The sequence below is a fragment of the Indicator indicator genome, chromosome 12 (assembly GCF_027791375.1).
Source record: "Indicator indicator isolate 239-I01 chromosome 12, UM_Iind_1.1, whole genome shotgun sequence".
Taxonomy (NCBI): Eukaryota; Metazoa; Chordata; class Aves; order Piciformes; family Indicatoridae; genus Indicator; species Indicator indicator.
This window is the reverse complement of record NC_072021.1, coordinates 16914439-16939933: the sequence shown is the minus strand read 5'-3', so window position 1 is coordinate 16939933 and position 25495 is coordinate 16914439. Positions and strand designations below refer to the sequence as shown.

General features: G+C 40.4%; 1 protein-coding gene across 1 annotated transcript in view; it reads left to right on the top strand.

Moving 5' to 3' along the window:
- The window catches only part of KCNQ3 (potassium voltage-gated channel subfamily Q member 3), a 167975-nt gene that overhangs the window by 127912 nt on the left and 14568 nt on the right, over window positions 1-25495 (top strand). The window contains exons 2-9 of the mRNA XM_054385381.1: window positions 12847-12937; window positions 14642-14768; window positions 16499-16671; window positions 17909-18064; window positions 18716-18826; window positions 20019-20114; window positions 21476-21570; window positions 22629-22655. Coding sequence (XP_054241356.1) covers window positions 12847-12937; window positions 14642-14768; window positions 16499-16671; window positions 17909-18064; window positions 18716-18826; window positions 20019-20114; window positions 21476-21570; window positions 22629-22655 — 876 coding nt within the window. The remainder of the gene's footprint in view (window positions 1-12846; window positions 12938-14641; window positions 14769-16498; window positions 16672-17908; window positions 18065-18715; window positions 18827-20018; window positions 20115-21475; window positions 21571-22628; window positions 22656-25495) is intronic.

Below are 25495 nucleotides of genomic sequence, written 5' to 3'. Positions count from 1 at the left end.
TGGCTTCCTTAGCCAAGGAACTTCTGCATCAACCTACTAGTTTTATCCTCACTGCAGAGGCCATGAGACACTGAAGTCCACTGAAAAGTGTGCAGAGTCTCAGAGATTATCTGCTTTTCCTCCATTTTGGAGATTTCTCACCAAGCAAGCAAGCAAGCAAGCAAACTGGAGCAGACCAAATGCTGTCTTATAGGTGGAATAGACTAAGGGGAGAGGAAAACCTGAAAGGGTAGGTGGAGCGTACAAACAGTACTGATGCATGCTGACTCTTAGAAGGCATTAAGATATAAGAACTCCCACAGAGTTTTGGGCTATATACTTATGAAGTAATTGTGCAGATCCTAGAAAGTGTATCAATACTTAATATGTTCCTAGGAGTAAGTGGGGAATAAGGGAAACTCATGCATATAAAAAAGTCTGACCTGATGTGTGGCATATCTTGTCATTTAGAAACACTAGCTGAAGCAATTGTTAATGTGAGCCAAATTTATCTAGGTGCTGTACTATGAAAACAAGTGTGGAGGAGCCAATAACCCCTGAATTCAATCTGGTTTTAGCTTTTGGGTTTTGTGTCTTCTTTTATCATCTATCTCATGAAGTTTGGATCTGTAGGACATCAACTAATAGGGATTGCTACTAAATCAGCTTATGAAGTCGTTGTTGGGTCTGATGCTTGTAATATAAATCCTGCTGTTGAGATGATAATGAAAAGGTTAATGATGTAATAAAGGATGAATGGACAGCCATGTGCAATTTCCTCCCTGTTCTGTAAGCTAGGAAACTAATAAAAGCTGGGCTAGAAATGAATAAAAGTTTAATAATAATAATAATAATAGTAATAATAATAATAATAATATCATCCCAAACAATTTCAGGTATTCAGGAAAAAAATTGTATGACAGTATCTTCCAGCAAAAAAGAATTTCCACATATTAAAAAACAAGAAAATAAAACTGATGCTAGTTCATGAGTTTAAGCACTGAAACAAGACGGAAAGATGCAACTACAAGGTACAAGATACAAGGTGACTACTCCATTATTAACTTCTACTGTCCAGTTACAAGGGAAAAGCTGCTCCTCCTTTTGTGTACAGCACAGCATGTCATATGTAAGGAAAATGATACAAAATTCTTCCAAAAATACTTAAGTTTGAAAGATTTTATATGGTGTTTTATCCTTCTGCCCTGTGAGGGAAAGAATACAGGGATTCATTCTGGAAAAAGGAGCACAAGTTCCCACAAAGGTCTAGAGTAGAAAATAGTTCTTAGCCTGTCCCACAGCTCCAATCACAGTGTGTGCAGAACATAATTACATATCTTCTATTCCAGGCATGTTGAACCATTCGTGTCAGGTAAACAACATCCGCAGCCACATTGCAGCTGTTTAGAGTACACTTCAAATGGGCACCTTGAGATACATCTAATAACCTCATGAGCAAGCGGAATGTAAACAAGATTATTTTTTAACTGCCACGATGATTGAAATAGTGCTAGTAATTTAATGTGAAGTATCCACCATGAAACCCTTCCCACTTTGTTCTTCTCAGTAGTTACCTTTGTTGTCAGACTTGCCACCGTACCCTCAGAATTCAAATAATTTGAAAACTAATGATTTCCAGGTCTGATAATTTTCTAGATTGAGGTGGGATTGTGCTGCTTGGTTTCTTCAACTTGTTTCTAACTAACTTCATAGGGGAAACCAAGCTTCTCTTCTTTAGAAACTATAAGTTTAATAGTTGTCTTGACTCTCAAGAGTAAAAATGATGTGTGCAGATGGTATTTCTAAGGTTATTAATTTTGGCTTGATCTCAGGTTTCTTCAATATGCAGACTGGCAAATACTTGAGAGTCAAACATGTTATATATGGTTACAAGTGTAAGACAAGAATAAGAAAAAAAGCCTTCTCCCCTACCCCCTATTGTTAAAGATGATATTTAGACATGTGTGCCCTGGGGCCCAGTGGAAACTTTTCTTCCTTTTGCTTCCTTTCTTATCATCCCAAGCATGGCAAAAGAATGTTAGGTTTGAGTCATGAGTTGTTATCTGACATTGCAAGTGAGATTCATCTAGCCTGGTCACCTGGGGCTTTTTCCAGTTGGAGAAGTAGGAACTTGTAATACATAGTTCATCTCCTCTTTAAGTAGGTACCTAAAATAGAGGAAATGAATCATACTTTTAAGGTCCTCAGTTTTCCCAACTGCTTTAAAGTGAGTTGGGCATGCTGAGATGCAGACGCTGACATAGTCAATATCTGCAATAAGCTGAAGTGGATCCCAGCCTGTGATTCACCTGCATCTGGACTAATTTTTATTGAATTAAAAAACAAGCCGAAATCTTAATTGGCAAATGGGTAAGACAGAGCTCCTGTGCTCACTGAAACCAGTGGAAATGTTCTCATTGGAGACTTGTTCTCAGTGCTGGAATAGCAATCTTACCCCATTTCATAATTTCTTCCTTTATAAAAAAATATGGACTGCTTTGAGTGGAGACCAGACTTCTGAACCTGGTTCAGACCAGACCTAAATCTGAGCTTTTGAATCACAACAGACCACTAATCTATTTGGTATAATCTGTGGGGCTCAGAGGGCATTTCAGCTCACTGAATGAGCTTTATTGGCTGATGGCTCATCAGATCTGTCATGCTATTCCTGAAAACCTGCCACTCTTACAGATTCATAATTACCTTGAGATTCCAGCCACTCTCTGTGCTGATGCCACAACAGAAGGTGGTGGTAAAGCTGACATTAGAAATAGGAATTCCTGTTCCTATGAATATCAAATAAGAATAGGAAAGTTGTGTCAATGCTGTGTCCCACAGCGCCCAATACTTCTCTGTTATAGAAGACCTTTCTTCAGTAACACCATCTCCTCTATTTAGGAGAGAAACAAAGATTCCTGTTCTTTGCAGATAAAAGCATGATTCCCAACAGAGCTGCTTAGCACAGATTTTTGCTAGATTGTATCCTGCATGCAAAACTTCTCATTACTGCAAAATGGGTTTTATTTTTCTAAATGTACTTACGTATGCTGAATTCTGTGCCGTTTCAAATTACTTGCTCAACTAAATAGAGCTTTTTCTTCAAAGAAAAACAATTACAAGTTTTCCATTCCATATTGCCATTTTTTCCTGAAGGTTTGATAGAATTGTCTTTGAAACTGTCAGGTTGAACAGGAGCAATGTAATCTGAGGTATTAATGAATCAGTTGAGCAAAAGGGCCATCATGTACTGTGTTGAGAAGCATTGTTGCAGATGCTGTTGAAACACTTCAGGAATAAAATTGGGCAGGTCTGGAAAAGGCTGATAACCTCTTCCAAAGACTTCAACTTCAGACTTCAAATGAAATATCACATGCTTACAGATGATCATCCTGAATTTTAAATGCTGATTAATTTCTAATGGTAATGCAAAGCTGCAGAAATACTTTAAAATAGCATTAAATTTAGGTAGGTACAAATAGCACGTGCTATTGTTATTGTTTAGTTGTGTAAACTGCAGTTCTGAGGATACAATGACCTCTAAAGAGCATATTCAGAGTTCACCTTCAAGGAGGATGTGATTCATTTGACATACTAGCACAACTCATAATTTACTAATGAATGTGAACTGGAGGTGAAAAAGCAACGTGTGTAGCTTATCTTTCCTCTATGCTTCAGCTGTTCCTGTGTTGCTCTTAATGGCTGTTTTAGCACAATGCATGTAGAACACAATGAGAGCTGTAGATCCTTCAAAGATCACTCTTGTAGAGATCAAAATCCTATAGAAATTCCACATGACAGCCTCTGTAAGCAGAGGCTTTAAAGTTATTGACATACTCTCCTTAGTTTAAATACAAGATGTTGGAAAAATCACTATTATAAAGGGATTTACCTTTAGGTAATTGATCATCCCCCTCACATTTCTATCCAGACCCCGTATCTTGTCATTTGTTAAACCATCATGGTAGCAGCTGATATTTTAGGGTTGAAATTCACTTTCTGTGCCTCTTATCTCTTCTTATTAAGTTTTTAAAAGAGTCTGATGTAATAAAAGCTTTATAGGTACAGTACCAAGTCAAACTAGACTAAAAACCTGGTTTAGATTGTTGGGAAGTTTGCTCTATCTATTAACATAGTATTTTGTCTATGTTTATTTGTGTATCCCAAGAAAAAGCATTCCTCCACACCACCACGTTTATTTGATCCACAGCTGCTGTAAGATGAGTTTAGTCCTGGTATCTTTTAGCATAGAACCTTTCTGCTCTTATTCTCTCCTTGGGAACAAATTGAGAGCAGTGCATCTGCTTTGCATTCTGCACAGTAGGAAACCTTTTCCTGACTGATTGATGTGAGCTTGTTTTGCGGCACCACTGGATTTGGGAGTGGGTCATAGGCTACAGACCAGTTTGTCAGGGAAAACTGATGTGCAGTGTGTCACATAGACAAAGATGCAGGGATGACTCTGCATTCTTAATTTATAGAAAAACTAGCAAAATTTCCCCAAATCCTCCTGGCTTAAAAAACCCAAACCAAACCAAAAACCCAACAATGGGATAGTTCAAAGTAAGGATTTGAGATGTTTGTCCGATTTTATTCAGTGCAGGCAGTAATTAAACACTATGTGGAAAAGATTTCTTTTCCACTCTAGCTGTAATGCTTCATGGTTTTAGCTGGAAAAGCCCTGAGTCAAGTGTCCTGCATTGTAGCCAAAACTGTGTCCACCTCAGGTGCAAAATGATAGAGCTCTCCATAGAGTTTTCAGAAAATTCAGGAAAGCTTCATTGCCCATAATGGAAAACCTACTAGACTCTTACATGGATCTGAAGTGTACTGACAGTGTTGTTGTGGAGTACAGGTTAAGTGGAGCCATGCATCTCTTCCCTTCATAGCTGCAAACCTTTAACCATGCAAAAAAGTCCATTGAGAATGGTGTTATGCAAATTTTTTTTTGAATGTTCCACTCCATCTGAAAACTGAGATCGCTGCATAAAATGCTCGTGTTCACATAAAAAGGTGAGTGTGTGATGGAGTTTGAGATGGCACAGGCAAAGAAGGTACAGTCCAAATTGGAAACTATTTCTGCACTTGGCAATCCCACCTGTCTGAAAGTGCTAGATTAGGGTGGAAGTGTTGGCATTGTTTAAAAATTATGGCTTTTTGTAATGTAGGGTCAAAAATAGAAAAACAAAAATCTAAACCTATCAAAACTCAAAAATGGGTCAAAGCCTTGGGTAAAGATTATTTTTTCAGTTCACTCTAGGAATCTGGCTGAGCAAACACTGAATTTATGTTATCGCTTCCCTACCTAGAAACCCTCGATTTGCATTCTTTAAAAATTCATTCAGAGGACATAACTCATCCCTCTCCTCCTTTCCAAAGAAATGAGAAGGATTTGTGGAGAAATTAGCATATGTCTATGTGAGAGATGCTAATTCTTGAGTATGCCTGAGATTTTGTCATATGTAGAAGGGGATTACTTGATCTTTCATCTCTCTGGACACAACGGTGCTTGTGACTTTTTGAAAGATACCTTCCTGGAAAATCCTACTCAGGAAGTTTTAGCATTGACATGGATGATTAATACTCTTCTCTTAGGCTCCTTATACACTAAATTAACTTCTTTTGCTGAAAACTGGATGCTTGACTGCTGAATTACAGGCTGACTTTCAAATGTCCTGTATTTGTATTTCACAAAATGTAGCAGAAATCAATGTATGAATCTTAAATTTACCTTCAAATGGCTTCATGCAAATCTGTCGATGTCGTTTGGAGAATATCCTCTTAGAAGCATTTCTGAAACTCATTTTATTTGCTGTTAGTGCAGCTGGGGTTGCTGGGTAATGCAGTTTGTCTCTGCTATTCCTGCTTTACTGTACTGTACCACATGGCCCACCATGTTTCCTAGCCTATATGTCTCAACTCAGTTACCAGCATGCTGACAGCTGTAAATAAGCCCATGGACAGGCATACTAGTCATGACAGATTAAAGCCCCAAACAATAGTTCAGTCCAACTGAATTTAAAATTACTAACAGAGCAACTCAGAATATTTAGCTGCAACAGTCAGAAGATTTTTCTGTCCTTATTCAAGACACAGGAGAATAGGAGACATCTAACTCCTTAGTAGCTAATGCCATCATAGTTTCTCCTTTGCTTCTGCTGACTGACACACATCTGGTTAGATGTCTAGGCTTCATCTTGTAACCCATCTATGCCAGCTCTTTCAGAGCATCTTTAAAACTTGTGTCAGAGACAAGATGGAAATGTAATCTTGACGGATGACTCCTGTCTTCCAAGCTGAGAAAAATCAGTCAGGAAATTATGGTGTTCTGGGCTATTTTGCACACTCATGCCAGAAAACCTGGGAAATGCATCAGCCCATTCTTCTGAAATGTCCTCTAGAGAAGATCCAAGTTGATGGTGTTCATGCTGCCTGACATTGCTGATCCAAATATTTTGTACCAGCATGCCAGACTCCCTGAAGAAGCTGGCAGTGGTGATACACAGGGCACTGACACAAAAAGGTTTTAGGAGTGGACCTGAAGAAAAAAGCAAGAAGAGGAGGCCTTAACTAGGCCTTTGGCTTTTACATAGGCAACAGGAGAGAGGAACCGTCTGATGTAAGCTGTTCTGCACCTGTGAAGCACAGCTTTCTTTTCCCAGATCCTACTTTTAAAAAGTTTTCCAAACATAGGAAAGAAGCCTGTTCAGAGGCATTCCTGCCAATGAAAGCCCAAGGTCATAAAAAGCTGGCCTGAGTAAGCATTTAGACTTTTCTATCTCAGCTTCCTACTATGAGAGGGACAATGTCTTTCACTTCTGTCATCAATTGGCTAGTATCACCCTGGGCTACCACTTCATCACCTGCCAGGTCAGATGGTATTCCAGTGACCCCAGCAATCTTTTGGGTATCTTTTCTTACTTCCTAGGGTTTCCTCCAGCATCTTGTAAGAGAATCTTCTGTCTCTGCCATTGCAGCAGAGCAGGAGTGGAGTTCTTCTTACCAATCATGGTATTTCTACCCTGCCCTTGCTGTATGACAGCATTGAGCCCAGGGCTCCTGCACAGGATCATTTGTGTGTAGTCGGTGGAACAGTGGACTCAGAGAAAATGTCAAACATACCTACCTGCAACACTTACCACTTTTCCTGCCTTTGGGACCTTCACTGAGTTTCTAAGTGTCCTTCCCTTCACCCTTCTGCACAGTGCACATTTGTAGCCTCACAAAGGTTTTGTATTTTCCTGTAGCCTTCATCTCAGTACTGTTTCTGTCAGATTAGCTGGCCTATTGCTTGGAAGAACAGAGATATAAGAATCTAAATATTAACCAGTAAATGTTCCCGAGTCTGTGCAAATCAGGCAGGCATTTCCTTCTCTCTGAAGAGCTGTTCTCAAATATTTGGTAATGCCTCTTTTTTTTTTTTTTTTGGTGTTATAAATCCCATCGCAAGCCTCTCATTAGCAAGCATAAAACGATCAGTGCAAGATACTGCAGATGTTCTGTGAAAACTGAAGTTTGGATGTAGAGGAAAAGATGGTGAGTAGGAATATAAAGCAACTGAAAGTACTGTGAGAAAAGATTCATTTTTATTCCTTATGGGTAAAAGCCAATAACTGAAGAAAATAAGGTTGTTCCAATCTGAAATTTGGGAAAGTGTGTGGGAATCACAGGTTTAGAACCATATTGCACTGAGAATTCTACACCAAAAATTTGGTAAAACGTTGCCAGATTTTCCTAATCTAGCATTTACCAGCTGGCAGAACATAATGAAACTAGACCACAAGTTTTAAGGGAAAAGAAGAAAGTATGGAATGAAGCCAAGCAAAAACATCTAAGATCCACAAGGACATTTGAAGACAGAAGAAACTTCAATGGCTTGTAGATGTATAGATAGATAGAAGCTTATGCATGGTTGCACTGGAGGGGATTCTTACCAGTAACTGTTCAAGAGGCTTTTCTGCCCAGACACTTTGAGTTGTCTACTTTAAAACAACATGAGCTGTACACTAGAAGCACACATTCCTATCTGTTAAATGCAAGCCTAATTGAGACTTAGTATTTTGTCACATGACACAAAAAATTTGCCAAAATGACACAAGATGCAAATATTATTTGACCTGTCTGTGATGTCTCTGGTCCTCATGACAGCTTCAAACGGACTGGTATGTTTAGGAACATACTGTAGGCAATTTACTTTGTGATCTGCTCCTAAGATTTTGAAGAAAGATGTGGCAAACAGGATACATGATAAGCACCTATAGATGGCAAAAATATGAAAGTTTTCAGCTAGATCTGCATTATATCAACTTCAAATGAAAGCAGATATATATTTTAATATTTCACATACTCTGAGTATGTGAAATATTAAAAGAAATCAAAATCTATCAAAACAGTCTGTGATGCCCATCAGTGAAACAATATCTATGTATTGGGTTTGTAATATTGTCTTTAAGACAGCAAAATAGTACAATTAGAAATATGAGTGTGAAACATAATTTCCAATGACAAGAGATGTATTCACTAGGATAGCATATTGTGACAAAAGAGCACTGCCATTTGGTGGTTTGGAAGGTTTGCAAATTTATACATACGAGAAATGAATCAGGATCTTAGGCATAATGTTGAAAATAGGCACAATGTAATGGGCTGTGAAAAAAATGATGTAAAATGATAGCAAGGATGATTCTAAAAGTTTAAGAACCTAATTCAGATCCTCATTTGGCGTCTCTGATTTTGATCTTGAAGTCTGGACTGCCACCTGCTGAAAGACAGGAAGCTTATGCTTAATAGGACTCAATTTTAATTAGTGAACCTTGAGTTTTGCCCTATTTCTTTCTGATAGCCCTTGGTGCTGTGTCCTATGGATACTATCTTAGAGTAAATGTCAGACTCTCTTTTTTTCTGTCCCTTGATTCCCCCAACCAGTGTTAGTGTCTCCTCTGCTCATCTTCTGAGATTTCAGCAGTTTCTTTCCATGTGATTTGCCTGTTCATGATTTTGTAGCGTGATGGACCCACAGTGCTGCCTCTGAATCAGGCAGTATGGACTTGTTTGTTGTTTTATTGCCATAGAACAGTACAGACTCAGCAACTGTAAGGCAAGTTAGAGTCTTTATGTTTGCAAGACCATAATACGTTGTGCATATGCCCAAAATATGGGCATAAGCAGCAAGATGAAGATGTACTTTTTTATCATCTTTGCTGAACAAGGGATACTGGTGGGGAGGGGGGAAAAAAAAAGACACCTTTGTAGCATCTTCCCTAGAAGGGGAGGACACAAGAAGACTCACAGGCTTTGTAAACACCAAGATCTGAAACAGAAGAGGCTGCAGGGAAATTGGTGGGTTGCATAGCATCAATGGAGATTAAAATTCATGAAGTGCTCTGAAGATGGTTGTCATTTCAGACTCTAGGGGAGGATTACTGAGATGTGATTTGATTAACTTGTTGTGGTTGTTTATCCTTCAGAAACCGTGTGATGGGAGTTGTCCCTTCCAAGATGGGTTGCAATTATGTGTCCCAGCCGAGGTTCTTAATCCCTGTACAGCCCAGAGCACTGAAGGAGGAGCAGGACCCTTGCTCTCTGGGCTCTGTGCTTTTTGGAACTGTGGATTCTGCTAGGGAATTGCACTTCCAGGACCTTCTAATGGGCTGCAATCATGAACTTCCTGCACCTGGGGATTCAGACCACATTGCCTGCTCATATCTGCCCTTAAAATTATTCATTGTCATACATGATTCCCAGTCTCATCCTCTGTTTTCAGTGGGGTTTTTTGTCCTGCATGGTCTGTCGTTTCCACGGGTGGGCTCTCACTCGGAATGGTGGGGCTCACGTTATGGACTGTGCTGCACAGAGCAATCAAGTATGCAGCACCCGGTTTTCGTTAATGCCAACATCTGGGTTTCTTGCTGATCAAGGAAAATAATTTTCACCTCTGTGCCACTCCTTTTCTTGCATATCAAATACATCTGTGCTATCTCCCGAACAACACCTGCACCGAGTTTGCTTCATGAAGAAGGAAAACAGAGGCGAGTGCCTCTGTATCCCCTTGCTTTGTGGAGCACCGGTACCCTCTAGTGGTAAAACCGCTCACATTTTTAGGCAAGAGACGATTTCACTACTGACTTGCCTCCTGTCTTCTCCATCTTGGACAAAAGTCTGCACATCATCTGTAGCTGACAGTGCTGTTCAGTTGGTGATGCCGCAAACTTACACCTCTCGTTTAAGTAGCTGGCGTTTGTAGTTTCCTTGGACTATTTTCAGAGTGTTTTGCTTTTCATTAAATCATTTAAATGATACTTGTGAGCTGATGGGTGACCACATTTTCACATAATATGAAGAAGTGGCTACAATGGAAAGCAACAAATAGCAGCAAATCAAGGCTTTAAATGGTGAATTAGTGATGGTGCCACTGTAGTGGCTGTAATGTGGCAGATCACACGTGGTTTATTGCTAATCATGTTTTGGTTGAGTTTGCTCACAGAGATGCAGAGTAGCCAGATCATGGGTCTTGGGAGACACAGAGACACTGGGTTTAGAATTACAAGGTGGGGACAGCAAGGTGATGCCATAAAATTTGGCTATACAAGGAAACCCTCTAAGACTCCAGTTTCAAGTTTCAGAAGGCAAGCATTTTTTTATTACAAAGTTGCTCAAGTTTGGGTGCAAGGAGACTCTTGTCTCAGATCTTCCACACTGATGAGACAGAGTAGCAGCTTTCCATTTCTTAAACACATGCATGTACACTAGATTTCCCAGAACAGTCATACATATTCATATTATTTCCTGAGGTCTTACCTCATGTTCTTTAGCTGACGTTTAGTACTGAATTTCCACAGTTTTATGGAATTTTACAACTTGTTTTCATCCTTCTTGATATCCCAGGGTGGTCTGATTCAGGCCAGTTCACTTCCTATCAAAGAAGCAAAGTTCCTCCTTGTCTATTGTGCCTGGTTAGAACAGCAGTGTCTTGTCCTTGGGAAATTCCATAGGTGCTCTTCATCATCCAGTCTTCATTTCCACTGAGATTAATTTTACTGTATCAAGGTGTAGTGAGACAATCTTGAGGGCTTGGCAGGAGCATCACAGAATTGCTAAGTAAAGTGCTGAATGTCTTGAGCAGCATGGGTGTGGTTATAACACATAGATGAAAAACAAAAACCAAAAAACCCCACCAACATTCTGGATCTCAAAACTGTTTCCTATCAACCACACAACCATTGCTCTAGAGCATGGCTGGTGAGTGGGAGAAGGTGAAACTTTTCAAGGAAATCCAGAGCAAACACATGTATTTCTGTTCTAACCTTGCTCAAAATGGCTGATCTGAAATTTCCTGGCATAGGAAACTTGAATCTGAAGAGCTGATGTTAGGAAAGCCACAGCAAAGTAATCCTCCAGTGTTTGCTGTGAATTGTTTCACTGTTGCCCATTCCTTGCATTGAGAGTGTTCACTGATGCTGTTTGGAGGAAATTCCCCTCTAAAAGGCAGCAGGAACTGTCTGGAGCTCACCTCTCTCCTTTTACTGCAGCTTTAAAAATGTTGCAGGCTCTCAGAAGAGGCTCCCTTAGCCCTAGGTTTCCCTATACACGAAGGAAACAAACCCCAAAACAGATTAGGTGATGTGCCTCCCTTCCCCAAGGTCCTTACTCTCTGCCTCTGCATTGCTGGCTGTCAACTCTGCCCATTTTACCCGGTGAAACAAAGTGGGGTTTTAGTCAGGGAGAAATGAAATCACACTTCAGATATCAGATTGAAATTCAGAACAGGTAGGATACCCTAAACACAGTTTGATGCTTAACAAGCTTTCTTCCCCAGATGATTGCAGTACCTAATGGCTATCTTTTCTTTGATGTACCCTAACTGTGAAAGCAAGGGGTTCAGAACTTTTATGGAGATGTCCTTCCAAATTATTCACTAAGCTCTGAAATGCTTCCATGGCCTTCTGCCCTGCTATGGCCTTCTGCCCTGCTGTTCCTGTGGATCAGGCTTTGGGAGCACATTAAAATGCCCATGGTCTGGGTACATGAAGTATTAGAATATGAACTTTCCCCACACTGCTTCACAGTTATTGCTTACAAGACTGCCTTGATTCTTCTTACCTCTTTATGTATAAAAGGTTTTGAATAGCTTGAACCTGGGAATACTTTTACAAAGCAGATGAATGTGACTTTAGATTGGACTGAATTGGATTTACCAGTAGAGAGAGTTAAATTTTCTATCAAATTGCTGTGTTCTGGAGCCTCATAGGCAATAGCACAGGGACAGTGATTTATAACACACTGTGTTTATTGGAGAGCAGGACTTTGCCATCTGTATTGTTTCTCTTTCAAACCTTTTTTTTTTCCCCATCTGCATAGAAATGAGTGCATGCAGGTGGAAAAATAATAAATACACTGAAAATTTCAAGGGAGGGTTTGTCCTGGTGCTGCATTGTATTGGAGTGTTTACTTTTTCTCAGGTCTTATGATATGCCAAGTAGACTTATTCCACTGCAAGTGCAGTGCCCTTTTGCAAAGTGCACAGCATGTCAGCTTGGAATATCCTGAGCATTACAGTCCTCTGCCATACTTTACAATCCCTTCCCAAAACGCAGTAGCATCCATTTCTTCCCTGAAGAATGGCAACCAAGTTAATTAATTCATGTCTGTCACAGGATCATTCTGATTTAAGATCTTGCCATCATTTCTTGACTTTGAGGCTCCCTTTGTCCAGGTTGAGAACTCTTGATCTTCGAGAGTTCTCCTTACTGCACATTGGTGGGAAGTAGCCATCCCCTGAAGGTCTCCACACGTGTCTTTATAGACAACATCTCCAATGCAAATGCAGGGAGGGGTAACAATGCTATGATTTTTCCTTTGATGTCATTCCAGGTTTCTGATTGTCTTGGGGTGTTTGATCTTAGCTGTCCTGACAACTTTCAAGGAGTATGAAACTGTTTCGGGAGACTGGCTCCTGCTGCTGGTAAGCAGATTGGATGTTTCCTTCTGATAATGCTTTTGAACTAAAGTCAGTCCCATCGGCAGTGATGGGAGCTTACTTCCAACTTTGCATGTAATAAGATTTCTTTGTTGGTCCTGGAGCAATGACTGTACACTTCATTATTGGAGAGTTCTCAATTTGTTGTTTTCACTGACCAAGTAAAAGGGAAGTAAGGAGTGAAGAAAAAATACCAGCCTCAGAACTTTAAATAATGGCATTTCAGCATCTGCCAGCATCTGCCTAACAGTTCTCCTATCAAAGTATCAATACTTTTCCTATTGACCATGCCTTACTTGAGCACCTTTGAAAACTCATTTTTTGGGGCTCTTTCAACAATTTTTATTCATTCTGCAGTATTCTACCTATCAGAGCATTTCTTTCAAGGGAGGTCATCAGAATTCATCTCACACTTGTGCCCAATAGCAAAACTAAAACTGTTACAAGCAATGGCTCTGCTGACTATCCATGAGACAAAATATATTTGCAACAAATATATTCCTTTCTCTGCGTTTCCAGTATTCCTGTTTCATAAATGAGTGGAGTTCATGATCCAGACTGTATTTCTGTAGGACTCCCACTAGGCAGAAGGAAAAAAAGAAAAAAAGGAAAAAAGCCCCTCAATAAGTACAGACATGACATATTAATCACTTTATGAAAATGACCCTGACAAAGAACTTCCTTTGCTCCCACAGCTCTCACTTAACCTGTCCTTGTAGAAAAGCATCTTTAGGGGAAATGGAAATTGAGATCCTGGAACTACTCTGTCTCCGCCATTTCCCGTTGTATGCTCCTTCTCAAAAAGTGCCTGTATGAAAACACTTTCATCCCCTAAGGAATGTGAAACTCACTTTTGGTCCCTGTTGCCCTGCTTAGACCCATCTTTTCACATTTGATAAAGCCTGAGGTTATTTTTCCTTCTCCTGTGCTTGCTTTTATGTGGCTCTCAGTGATTTTCAGAACTCCCTAGCAGCTGTCACTGTGTGCAGCAGACAAAATCCTCCTTTTCTCCTTGTCAGCTATTCACAGAAAGAAAAAGTAACTGTATGCCCCATGCTGCCTTTGGCCCATCTCCACTGAGCACCTCAGAGCAGCTTTCCTCCTTATTCCCTTCCCGTATTTAGAAAAGTTCTTGAACAGCATGGAAAATTCCATTCTTTTTTGGACCATAAATTTAAGTGGATAATGTATGCCTTAAATTTGTCTTGTATGTGCTTTTATGATTGCCTCAAATTTATACCTTATGAAGATACTGTACGTATCCTGTCCCTGTCTCTAACGATGTAGCTGCATGAATGAGCTGCTGGTGGGTAACCTTGGCTGTGGTTATACAGTGCACTGGGAACTTTGCAGCCATCACTTGCATGTGTCTTCTCATTTCATATTAAGCAGGAGGTCTTTTTGTGAAGTAATTGCCCTTCCACCAAGGCAGGGTAAGCACTTCATATTTAGTCAACAGCCAGAGTACATCTTTTTGCAGAGTACTTAGCAGGCTGTACAGTTGTGTCCCACCTTGCCTTGCCTCTTTCATTAGTCTATATCCTTCCAGCTTTTTTCCTTTCTCTTTCACTCACAGACACGTACCACAACGTGTGCATCTCATCTATTTCCTTCATCTATCTTTGAGTGTCCAGAATTACTGCAAAACTTGTTTCAAGTCTAACAACATAGTTTGTGTCTTTGCTACAGGAAACCTTTGCCATTTTCATCTTTGGAGCAGAGTTTGCCTTAAGAATCTGGGCTGCTGGGTGTTGCTGTCGATACAAAGGATGGAGAGGGAGACTCAAATTTGCCAGGAAGCCTTTGTGCATGCTGGGTAAGCACATGCTCTCTCCTACTGTTTTCCTCATTATTTTCTTTTCTTCTAAGCCAGTTTTGGGGGCATGTCAAAGAAGTACCAAACGGCAATGCAAAGAGTACTGAAATCAGGACTGCCCTTTATTCTTGCCCATTTCCTGCTTGGAGCAGTTATTTGAAGTACTTGGCAGTAATGATTCATTTGAGAGGCTCTTGTGTGGCTGGTCAATGAGAGAAAAAATGAATCCTTCTACTCTTCAAACACATTTTTCTTGCCCCGAGCCTCGCTACATTTTCCTGAAGCTCATCCCAAAATATACTGTCTGCCTTCAATTTCAGTTCAGATCCCAACAAGGTGCCATCTTCTGCAGTGCTCTTTCATATTCAGGTGCCATTTACCTTCATAATGTTGGTCTGCATTTGCAAACAAGTATCTTTGTGATTTCATGCATGCTCTCTTTCAGCCTTGGAAGGCATTGCCTACAACTATTATAAAGCTACTTATGATACACGTTTGAATCCCTCCTAAGACTCCTTGTTATGTCCACAAACCAAGAAGTCAACATTTAGGATCACCTGTAACGAACATCCACATTAGTTCATTGTTTCCAGGACTCCCTCCTTTATTTTGATGCCCTTCAGATGAAGCACTAGCTTCTTGTTCTTTTTTTTTTGTGCAGCACAAAGCACGCTGGTGAGCTATGGTGCTGCACTTATATAAATATAGGTTACTCTCTTCCCTCTCTCTCCTTGTGTTCATCTTGTGGGTTTACATGGTAGGCCAAACTGGAACAAACTTTCTTTGTACATCTGTTCCATCTTCAATTTGGTAGCACTCCTTTAAGTGCTACGGGTGCTTAAATACTTCTTATACTTCCAGTACCATCGTGAAAGTAGTAGAGCATGGTGTGAGCAAGTGGGATTCATACTGTCTTATGTTCTCTTGGTAGAAGCATCATCTCACTTCTGAGAATGAATCTTCACTGATATCTGAGTAAATAACAGAAAAGACCCCACTGGATTTATGTAGCTTCTCTTAGCTGTCTCTCATAGGAATTTGTTTTGAGAATGATTGAATAAATCTGAGATCCATCCAGTGCCACTCTTTGTGGCTGGAAATAGAACACAAAGACAGTTATGCAATTGAGTGTCTGGAGAGTGTCTGAAGCCTTTTGGTATCATGGGGGGTTTTGTACATATGGGAATAAAAAATGGAGGGGCAGAAAGGAAAATAAAGAAAAAATCATAAACCAACAAGAGATGTGATTTGCATTTCAGATCTCTTCAGTTGATCAGCAAATTGGCCTTGTGAGTTCTTATCAGAAATAGTAGTATTTGCTTTGAGATTTTAATGGGAAAACTCAGCCAAAAAACCCAAAATGCTAGATTCACCACCAAAACCTGAACTGATTATCTAGTGACCTGTTCATTGTGGTGTTCCTGTGGGACAGATGAATTTAAGGCTGTTTTTGTGTCAGCATTGGGACACTATTTCTGTACATCCCTAATCTAGTTTAGAGAGTGTCTCAAATCCAATGCATTGATCTATAAGCAGATTATGAGGCTTTCTGGTGGGTTCTGTGTATGATGCTGTGTGGCAGCTGCAGATATCTGCTTAATTGGCAAGAAAAGGCATTTTCAGGCAGCTTAAAAATTTGCCTAGGGAAATTTGCGGCACAACCAGATGGGATTAAGAAGCAGGTGATGGGATCTCTTGTGTTGGCAGGCTTTGTTCTTTTCACCTTGCAGATATCTTTGTGCTGATTGCTTCAGTGCCAGTGGTTGCTGTTGGGAACCAGGGAAATGTTCTGGCCACATCTCTCAGAAGCCTCCGCTTCCTCCAGATCCTACGGATGCTCCGAATGGACAGGCGAGGTGGCACATGGAAACTTTTGGGATCAGCCATTTGTGCACATAGCAAAGTAAGCCTCTGTGCCAAATGCATTGTTTAGAAAACGTTTAAGGTTTCATTGCGTAGGATTTCATTCAAATGATCCTTGTTTGATTCCCCTCCTCCCCCCATTAGACCACAGCTGGCTGAGGGAGATAAGAACGGGTTGTGAGAACTTTGCTTTACTGGAGATACTAAAGCAACAACTTTGATAGCAAGATCAGCCAACAAACTTATTTCTGTGATTGCACCCCAGAAATTAGCCAAGAAAATGGACTTATCTCAAGATTCAGTTATGAAATTCTCAACTGCCATTTTTTTGCTTTTGTTTCTTTTTTTTTCCCCTAAAGCAGTTCTCAGAAAATGCAGTTCTCTAAAACAAGAAAGCTCAGGTTTTGCTTTCATAAAGATGATTTTAAAGGTTTGTTCTTATTGCATGAGTTCATAGTGAAAGCATTGTTTGTGGTGGAACCTGCTTTGATGTGTGTTGTGGATGGAGTGGTGCATTTCACCTGTAAGAGAGAAGCTGCAGTGTGTTTATTGACATAAAACACCAATTTAACAAAGTTTGGTAGTAAATGTGGCAGTGGTTTAACAACATTTGATGACAAGCTGCACTTGATTATTGACTGCATAGAGGACAAGGTCAGATAAAACTGTCAGATACGGAGTAGCACTGTATTTAAATGGGCACGTTGCTCAAGTTAGCTCTTGACTATTGTGTTGCTACCTGTCTCCTTTGAATCCACATGACCAGAGACATCTATGATGACCTTCACTGGTCGTTATCACTTGAGCAGGGTTACAGGAAATCAAGGTCAGGTTGTGAGGTGGGGAGGAGCACATTGTCATTATTTACCAAAAAAAGAAGGAAGTCCGTTCTGCAGCCTTGTCTCTGAAGGAAGGGAAGAGAGGAGCTGTCGGTTTGCTTGCCAAGACTAGGGGCAGATAGAGTGGGAAAAGTCAAGGTCAAAGAGAGAGAGCCTTGCATCATAGATGCAGCTAAGACCTTAACACAGCTTTATGTAGAACTACAACTGCAATTGCTCCAAGCAGTTCTCAAGGAAGATGCCATGTAAGGGCTAATTCTTGTAAATCTCTGTGTTATTTCCAGTAAGTGCTGAGCTGGGCTAGTCATGAACTGTGACCAAGCCAGTAGTGACAGCTTTGCTGTTATCCTCAGTGCTTCTCTCTTCTCTGTTTAGTCTGTCACTGTGGGTGCTGAGACAGTTTGCAGCCCCTTCATTGTCCATCTGTTTCTTTTGCAGGAACTCATCACTGCTTGGTACATCGGGTTCCTGACACTCATCCTGTCCTCGTTTCTTGTTTATCTGGTTGAAAAAGATGTTCCTGAAAAAGATGCTAATGGAGTGGAGATGAAGGAAGAGTTTGAAACCTATGCAGATGCCCTTTGGTGGGGACTGGTAAGTGGCTTCTGGGAAACCTCTCTTTTAGTGGAGTGTCTCTTTGTGTATGACTGGAGTAGCAGAGCTTAGGTCTCTCCTGTGGGAGACCTTGCTCTCGTGACAGCAGTATCCTGCCTGTGGGAGCCACATCCCTCAGAAAATGGCAAAACCAGAACTGGTCAAACTGGGAGGTGCTGTTGACTCTCCTGAGGAACAAGAGGCCTTGCAGAGAAGGATCTAGGTAGTCTGGTTCATTGAACAGTAATTAATGGGATGAAATTTACCAAGTCCAAAATGTCTTTGGAAAGAATAACTCAACAGTTCTTTTGTGTCTTGCATGCATTCTTCAAGAATCACTCAGGGAATGCTGTTGTTGATACAATGCTGAAAAAGAGGAACCTTTCATGCATCTGGTCTTGTCTCTTGTATCACAAGGAGTTTCCTTTCACCAGAGGCAGCTGCTTTAAGACTAAGTCTATCCTCCCTGGTGCAATACCTCTGGACTATGACAACATTAAAAAAATGGTTGGCCCATCATTGAGATCCTATTTTGAGAAGCTATGCATGAGCACTCATAGAGCTAAGTGAGTTATGCCAGTTTATTGGTGATGTTTAAAGAACCATTGGCTTTGTTCTTCTTATGGGAAGTCCTGATCATTCTGTCCACAGATCACCCTTGCTACGATTGGATATGGTGACAAGACCCCTAAAACATGGGAAGGACGGTTGATTGCAGCTACATTCTCACTCATTGGAGTGTCTTTCTTTGCTCTTCCTGCAGTGAGTACCTTTCCCCAACTCTGCTAGCACAGTGCTGTGCACTTGCAAAATAAAGGTAAAGTGATCAATTGCTATCAGTGGAATCAAAATCCCTTTTTAAGATGAGATTCAGACACTTGGTCTGGTCTATAGGAGTAAATCAAACTCCTACCTTACCAGCTTTGCATAGAGCCTGATGGGAATAATGTATCACCTCAACACTCCTCAAAACATGTGTGGTCATTGCCCAAGACAAGGCTGAGACAGGTAGTTTTGTCCTGCACAGGAAAAAGTTAATCTGGCAGGTGAACAGGCTGGGAAATCACAGGACAGTTCACAAACCTACACCCTGGCCTGGGTTAGTTTACTTTTATTGACATAGCCACACAAGATGTGTTTTTAAAGGATTTGGGACCTTTTGTTTTAATAATTTAAGTTGGGTCCATCTCACCCAGCTCTAAACACTTGCAAGGCAGAGATCTACATCTGAGTGCAGCGATCATCATTTACAACTAGTGCAGCTCTGCACAGCATTTTATCTCACCCGTTTCCTCTTTTCCTAGAGGAGGTATCTAACATCACCACGGAAAGTGCTGTATCTACCCGGACAGCAGATGACAGTATAGGTATTTTTGATCTAGGCAAGTGAATCCTCCTCTGGCTACTTAAGAGATTCTCTCTTAATTGCTTTTGAAAGTATATTTCTTCTCTTATGTCACATGAGCCAAGTATTTACTTTGTCTGCAAAGTCCTCGTGATCTGGGTGAGACAGGCTGAATAGCAACAGAAACAATCCCAAGTCCAGATTTTAGGATATTTTCTTCTTTAGATCAAGACTTGTAAAGAATGCCACAGAGTATGGGAAGGCCCACTCACACCATTCTGAAGTATAACTCCTTTATCAGACAAGTATAGTATCACTTTAACCTGAGGGAAGACTAATATACCACATGGACACCTCCAGCTTGGAAAAGCAGTAGACATTGAAGAAGCCTTCCAGTGACCTTAGAATGATTTGGTATGTCCTATGGCCCCTTAGAGGATCATGACAATCTCATGTCTCATGTAGAGTAGCAGCAAAGGCAGGCTGTACTGCACAGAGGTTCTGCATAGCCATCTCCATCTCCACCAACAGGTTTGTTTCCTTTCATTATTAATCCGTTTTTTTCTGAGTAAGAAACTTCTAAAATCTTGCATCACTCTGTGCTTTCAGGGTATTTTGGGCTCAGGACTGGCACTGAAGGTCCAGGAGCAACATCGTCAAAAACATTTTGAGAAAAGAAGAAAGCCAGCAGCTGAACTCATCCAGGTTGGCAACCACTTATCCTCTCCCTGAAGAAGTACTGTGTACGAAAACTGCTGCACATGTTAACAAGGGCCACTGCTTCCTCCTGCCCAGATTCTCATTTCTCATTCCAAGAGATGAGAAGCTATGTTTGTAAAGGAGTTAAGTTTTTTCACATGGAGATAGATGATTCAAGAGATCCTTGTAGGTTTTAAGTCTTTCAGTTCCCAGTACATCTTTCAGAAGAAAAGTGTCTTTAGTAGAAATAGTCTTCATCTCCTACCTTCTAGAAATCACCCTACCTCTGCTAAGTGCCACAAAACCACAGAAAGAGAGCTAGTGAAAACATTGTTTCCAAACTCCAGGGGTTTTGTCAGTTCTCTTGAGAGAGCGCAAGCAAAGTTATGTTGTTACTGATGTGAAAACAGCCACGGAAGTAACACAATAGGCAATGGCTGTGTCAGTCAAGGAAAATGACATAAATAGTATGTGTGATTTGTCAAATCTGAAACACATCCTGGATCTTCTGTTACGCCACTGGACAACCAGAGGATTCAATGGGAAGAGACTCCTTAGCTCACCTGAACTTCAGTTATGGCTTTTGTTACAAATTCAGACAATTAATCTCAAAATTACTAGTCTGGGTGCAGACAAATGTGACAGCAGTAGGTCACTACACCACTTAGTAGATGCAGAGCACACCTTTGTGGCAGTGAAGTAAATAACAGCAGTTTGAAAGAGGGGCAGAGAAAGTGTCTGTGATATCAGGTGGAAGCATTGGTGCTCGGAATTAAACCACCCCTCAGGAGAATCAGGCTGAGTGGCATATTACACTGTTCTCATTAAAACCACTCCTTAGCAACCAGAAGGGGCTGCAGGGATGAGTTGTGAATTGAATTCACCTTTTAAATTAAAGCATTTCCTTTTAGCAGGTAGCTAATTTAGCTACAGTATTTTTAGACTTGTGCTTAGAGAATTTGGTTTGCATCTAAATGCTGGAATAGAAAATTGCTCAGTGAGATTTCCTCTGCTGGTACATTAGATAGTAAATTACCTTAAGCACTTTGAGAAACATTGGACAAGTTCAGCAGTGCTTGAAGCTCTTTTAGATGTATCAGAGGGAAGAATAAGATCAGTTTAGTCAAATGTAATGTCTTGTTGATGTTGGTGAGTCTCTCCATGTCCCATCTCTTTTAACAGCCCTCCCAGATCGCAATTGAATGTCCATAATTTTGCTGAATAGTGGCACTCGTTTGGTCTGGCTCATTAGTAGTTTCCAAATAGTCACTCTGGTGCACTCTTATCTTCCTTGAAACAATCTGGCTGCCGTCATGCTGGGAATAGCTTTACCTAGTGCTAATTACTTCCTCTCCCTTGTAATTCAGGCTGCCTGGAGATACTATGCTACTAATCCCAACAGGATTGACCTAGTTGCCACCTGGAGGTTTTACGAATCAATAGTATCATTTCCATTTTTCAGGTATGTGCATTGTCCACCTCTTCATCATCATTTTATGTGAACTACAAGCCAGGACAGGAAGCAGAGACTTTATATATATATTAGTTAGGCTTTTGCAGGTAAGAGATAATTGCCAGATAACTTCCTGGTTGACTTCCTCATTGCCAGCTTCTCTTTGTAAGACTCTGGTGTTTATTGCCCTAGAAATCTCAAATACTTCCTCTGTAATTTTCATCCTGATAAAATTTTAGCCCTGGGTTTCAGAGGCATTATGTGTCCAGGTTTATACTTTAAACTTTCACTCTGGACATTCTGTTATGTCTCATTGCTCTTAAAATACTGCTAAAGTCAAGCAGCAGTCTCCATGTGTAAGTTGTGCTCACTGTTTTAATATCACAGCTCCAGCTGTTGCTCAGACCTGACTTAAGGAAACATTTCAGGCTCCTGCCTTCACAAAGGGCAAATCATAAATACTAACTCTTTGTTTTATTCCCAATATATTTCTTTAGGATTGATTTCACATACACCAAAAAAGAAAGTCTCTGAGAAAAAACACCACAAGTGTTTAATTGAGGCTCAGTACATTTCTTTCCTTTTCTTTACCCCTTTGCACTCTCTGTTTCCATGTTATCCATTAGAGAGGCATTTCTAGAGGGTTTATTAACCTCAGGTTTTGTCCAGAGTACAATTTTCAGGCTCACTTAGAGTCTAGACTTATTACTGTGACTTCAAGCTAATTCATTTTATGTAGAATCTTCTGTGATTCAAATGTGACCTGAAATCTAATAGGTGTTCTGCAAATAAGGTCATGGGAGAGAGGGCAAGGAAGTGTGCCCTGCTCACCAAAAACTGGATTGCCAGCCTAAACAGCACAGATTGGTTTCAGGAACGTGTATCATTTTCTTTGCTTTGTGATTAAGTGAAAACAACTTTTATTCTGCTGTCAGTTAGGGTTACAGAACAAAAGAGGTATAAAGTGTTAGCAATAGATTAGTGATTCATGTTTCAAAAATTTGCTGAATTTATTATGTAATTCTTCTCTTCTTGCTTTCCTTTAATCTTCCTCTCTTCTATAAAAGGAAAGAGCAATTGGATGGTACTGCCAGGTACGTAGCTGTGATTATTATGGCTTTGTTTTAATACAGTTACTGGAGAGTGCATCTCAAATGATTCTTTTTGGATCCATGAGCTGTTAACCAAAACATTCTACTAACACAACAGGTAGTCATTAAAATGATTAACCAATCCATTTCCTAATTGCTTGCCTTTTTTTTTTCCCCTCAAAGCACACAGCTATAATGCTAATTGTGCAAATGCAGTGTTGCTTGCTGATTGTCTGTAAACAGCTTTATTGTTTGTTATGATTAGTCATGGTCTAGAGTTCTCTTGATCCATGCCGGAGAGCCAGAGTTTAGGATCCAAGCTGTCCTTGGGTGAATTTAAAGTTCTGTTTCATGTTATTGCTCAGCAGTCCTGCGCAGAGCAGTGTTGTGGTGTAAAGGATTGAGTCTGTGTCAATTCACCATATGCAAAGATTTCTTGATGATAAATACTAAGATGGATGGATAAGATGGGTCAGCAGGGTAGTCAATCTTTCTGGTAGTACTAAAAAAATCTGCATTAGGTTTGGGGCCTTGGTGCCACCCCGTTTGAAACAAATGGGAATGCTCCCAGTCATTCCAGGGAGTTTACCATCAAAGAGTTGTGGAAGACTACAAAGGAGTGATTATTGTCAGTCATCCTACAAGGTCTCCAATGGAAATTATATATTTATAACCCACTTCATCTAGGTTGCAGATTCAAATCATATAGAACAACTCAACCTTTTAGGTCAAACAGTGAAATAAGTGCTATCAGTGGATCACCCACAACGAAAGTCAATCACAATTAAAGGATAAATAATTCCACAGACTCTTGCTGAAGCTATTCCATTCCACCTCTACTTACAGTGCAGAGAAAAAGAGGGAGAATTGTAGCAAAATTTGAAAACTGTTAGTCAGAGGTTAAGCCTGAGTTCCAGTCTCTAGTCTGAATGAAAAGTTGTATTTTATTGGCTTTTAAACTTTTGATATGACACGTGACAGCTTCAATAAAGGAAGCTGAAAAAAGGACATTCACACTTGCTGTTTTGTGATTTTTTTTTTTTAGCTCAAACTGTCTTTAGTAGAAAAGAAAAAGCTAGCTCAAGTTTTCTATACAATGCAGGCAATAGCTTTAGTGCTGAATTACTGGCAAAAGATGACTCCCTCCTCCTGCCACAATCATCATGAGCTCATCTGTTCCTCTTCTAAGACCTCCTGGATGGGTGTTACTTAGTTTGTGAACCCTCTTCAAGCTCAAGTACTATACCTCCATGACATTGCCCAGGCTAAGCAGTCACAAACAAACTCAGTTGCATTATTATAGATGTCTGGAGAGTTTAGCCATCTCCAGTGTGGGAAGCAGTTGAATTTTGTCTTTTAATATGCAGGAAGTAGCTTAGGAACTGAAATACTTTTGAGTATGTAACCCATGCCTTTAGCAAGTATGTCCTGACTGAGATGCAGCAGCAGCTGAATGATTACTACAATTTGCTGTTTGTCATAGCCCCCTAGGGAAGGTCCTGCACCTGCAGTGACAGAACAGTTTGTGGGGTAGCTTCTGAGTTACTGTATCTTTCAGGCCAGTAGAGTCATTTTATGTGGAAGCCCTGGATTAAAAACTGGAAAGTATGACTCGCAGCTCAAAATGTTTAAAACTGTAATCCCAAGGCTCCTCATTCTAGCTGGATATATTGTGCTTTTATGTTGTTGCATATGTAATAACCTTCAGCAAAAATCATCAGTAAACCTTCACTGGAGCCTTCCTGTTAGCAGGAATGTGTTTATGAGTGTAAGCATTCAATAAGAGGGATTGGAAACCCTCCAGATAAACAGAAAAATTATGGTACTTGTGGGAGCACCCAATGCCTTTGGTAGACATGGGACTGAGCCATAAAATCTTGTTGTTTTGACAGTCCCACCTCCCATCCCTCATAAAACTCTTATTTATAGACCAGATAAATAAACAAACAAACAAATAAACACATACACCACACATCCCCCAAAATAAATATTCTTCTTTTCCCTACAGTGATCTGGTATAAAAAGCATTGCTCTTACTCCATCACAGTTTGCATTTAAGGCTGTATTGAAATAAATAAGCAATAAGGGAACACAATCCTAATGGAGAGAACAGCCCATAAGGGCACTCAGTCTTCAGGTTCTTGCATCAGTTAAGTATTTAACAGGAAAGCTGCAGTGATAAACTGCATTGTCTGAACAGTGGTTGATAAAGGAGTGTAGATAAGAGTTGTTCCAAAGCTTTCCCACGAGAGTCAGAAAATTTAACTACTTAATAAACTAAAAATAAGGCCTGGTTCTGTGAAGATTTGAGGATGTGTATCACTTTAAGTTTGCAGGGTTTCTATTCAGTGGCATGAAACTCTTCAGGAACTCCATGTCAACAGAGCTGAACTCTGTGACAGATCCTTCTAGGATCTCTCCTTGGAAGCAGGAATTGGCATTGTGACAGAGTCACAGCTAGATGCTGCTCTTGCTCTTGGAGCATTTGGGAAAAACACTGGTGAGACAACGGAGTGGAAGAGTCTGTTTCAGAAGTTAAATCCCAAGGCAAGTCTGCAGGGAAAGACTTGTGACAGTAGAAAGGCAACTAAAATTTGGCAGGAGTCCAAGGCTTTATTGAAGCTCCCTTCAAACTAATACTGTGAAGATGAGAGATAGGATGAAGAGCATATGGGACTACCCTTGAGCTTGACAATGGGCTGGGTCTTGTAAATAGTGGAGTGAAAATGTGCTACTTTGTTGAGAATAGTATTTTCTCCACATGCTCTGTCTTGTCCCCCAAACCAGGAAGAACTGGGGTGGTGCTCAGTGATGGGGAGTTTACTGATTTCATGCCAGAGATG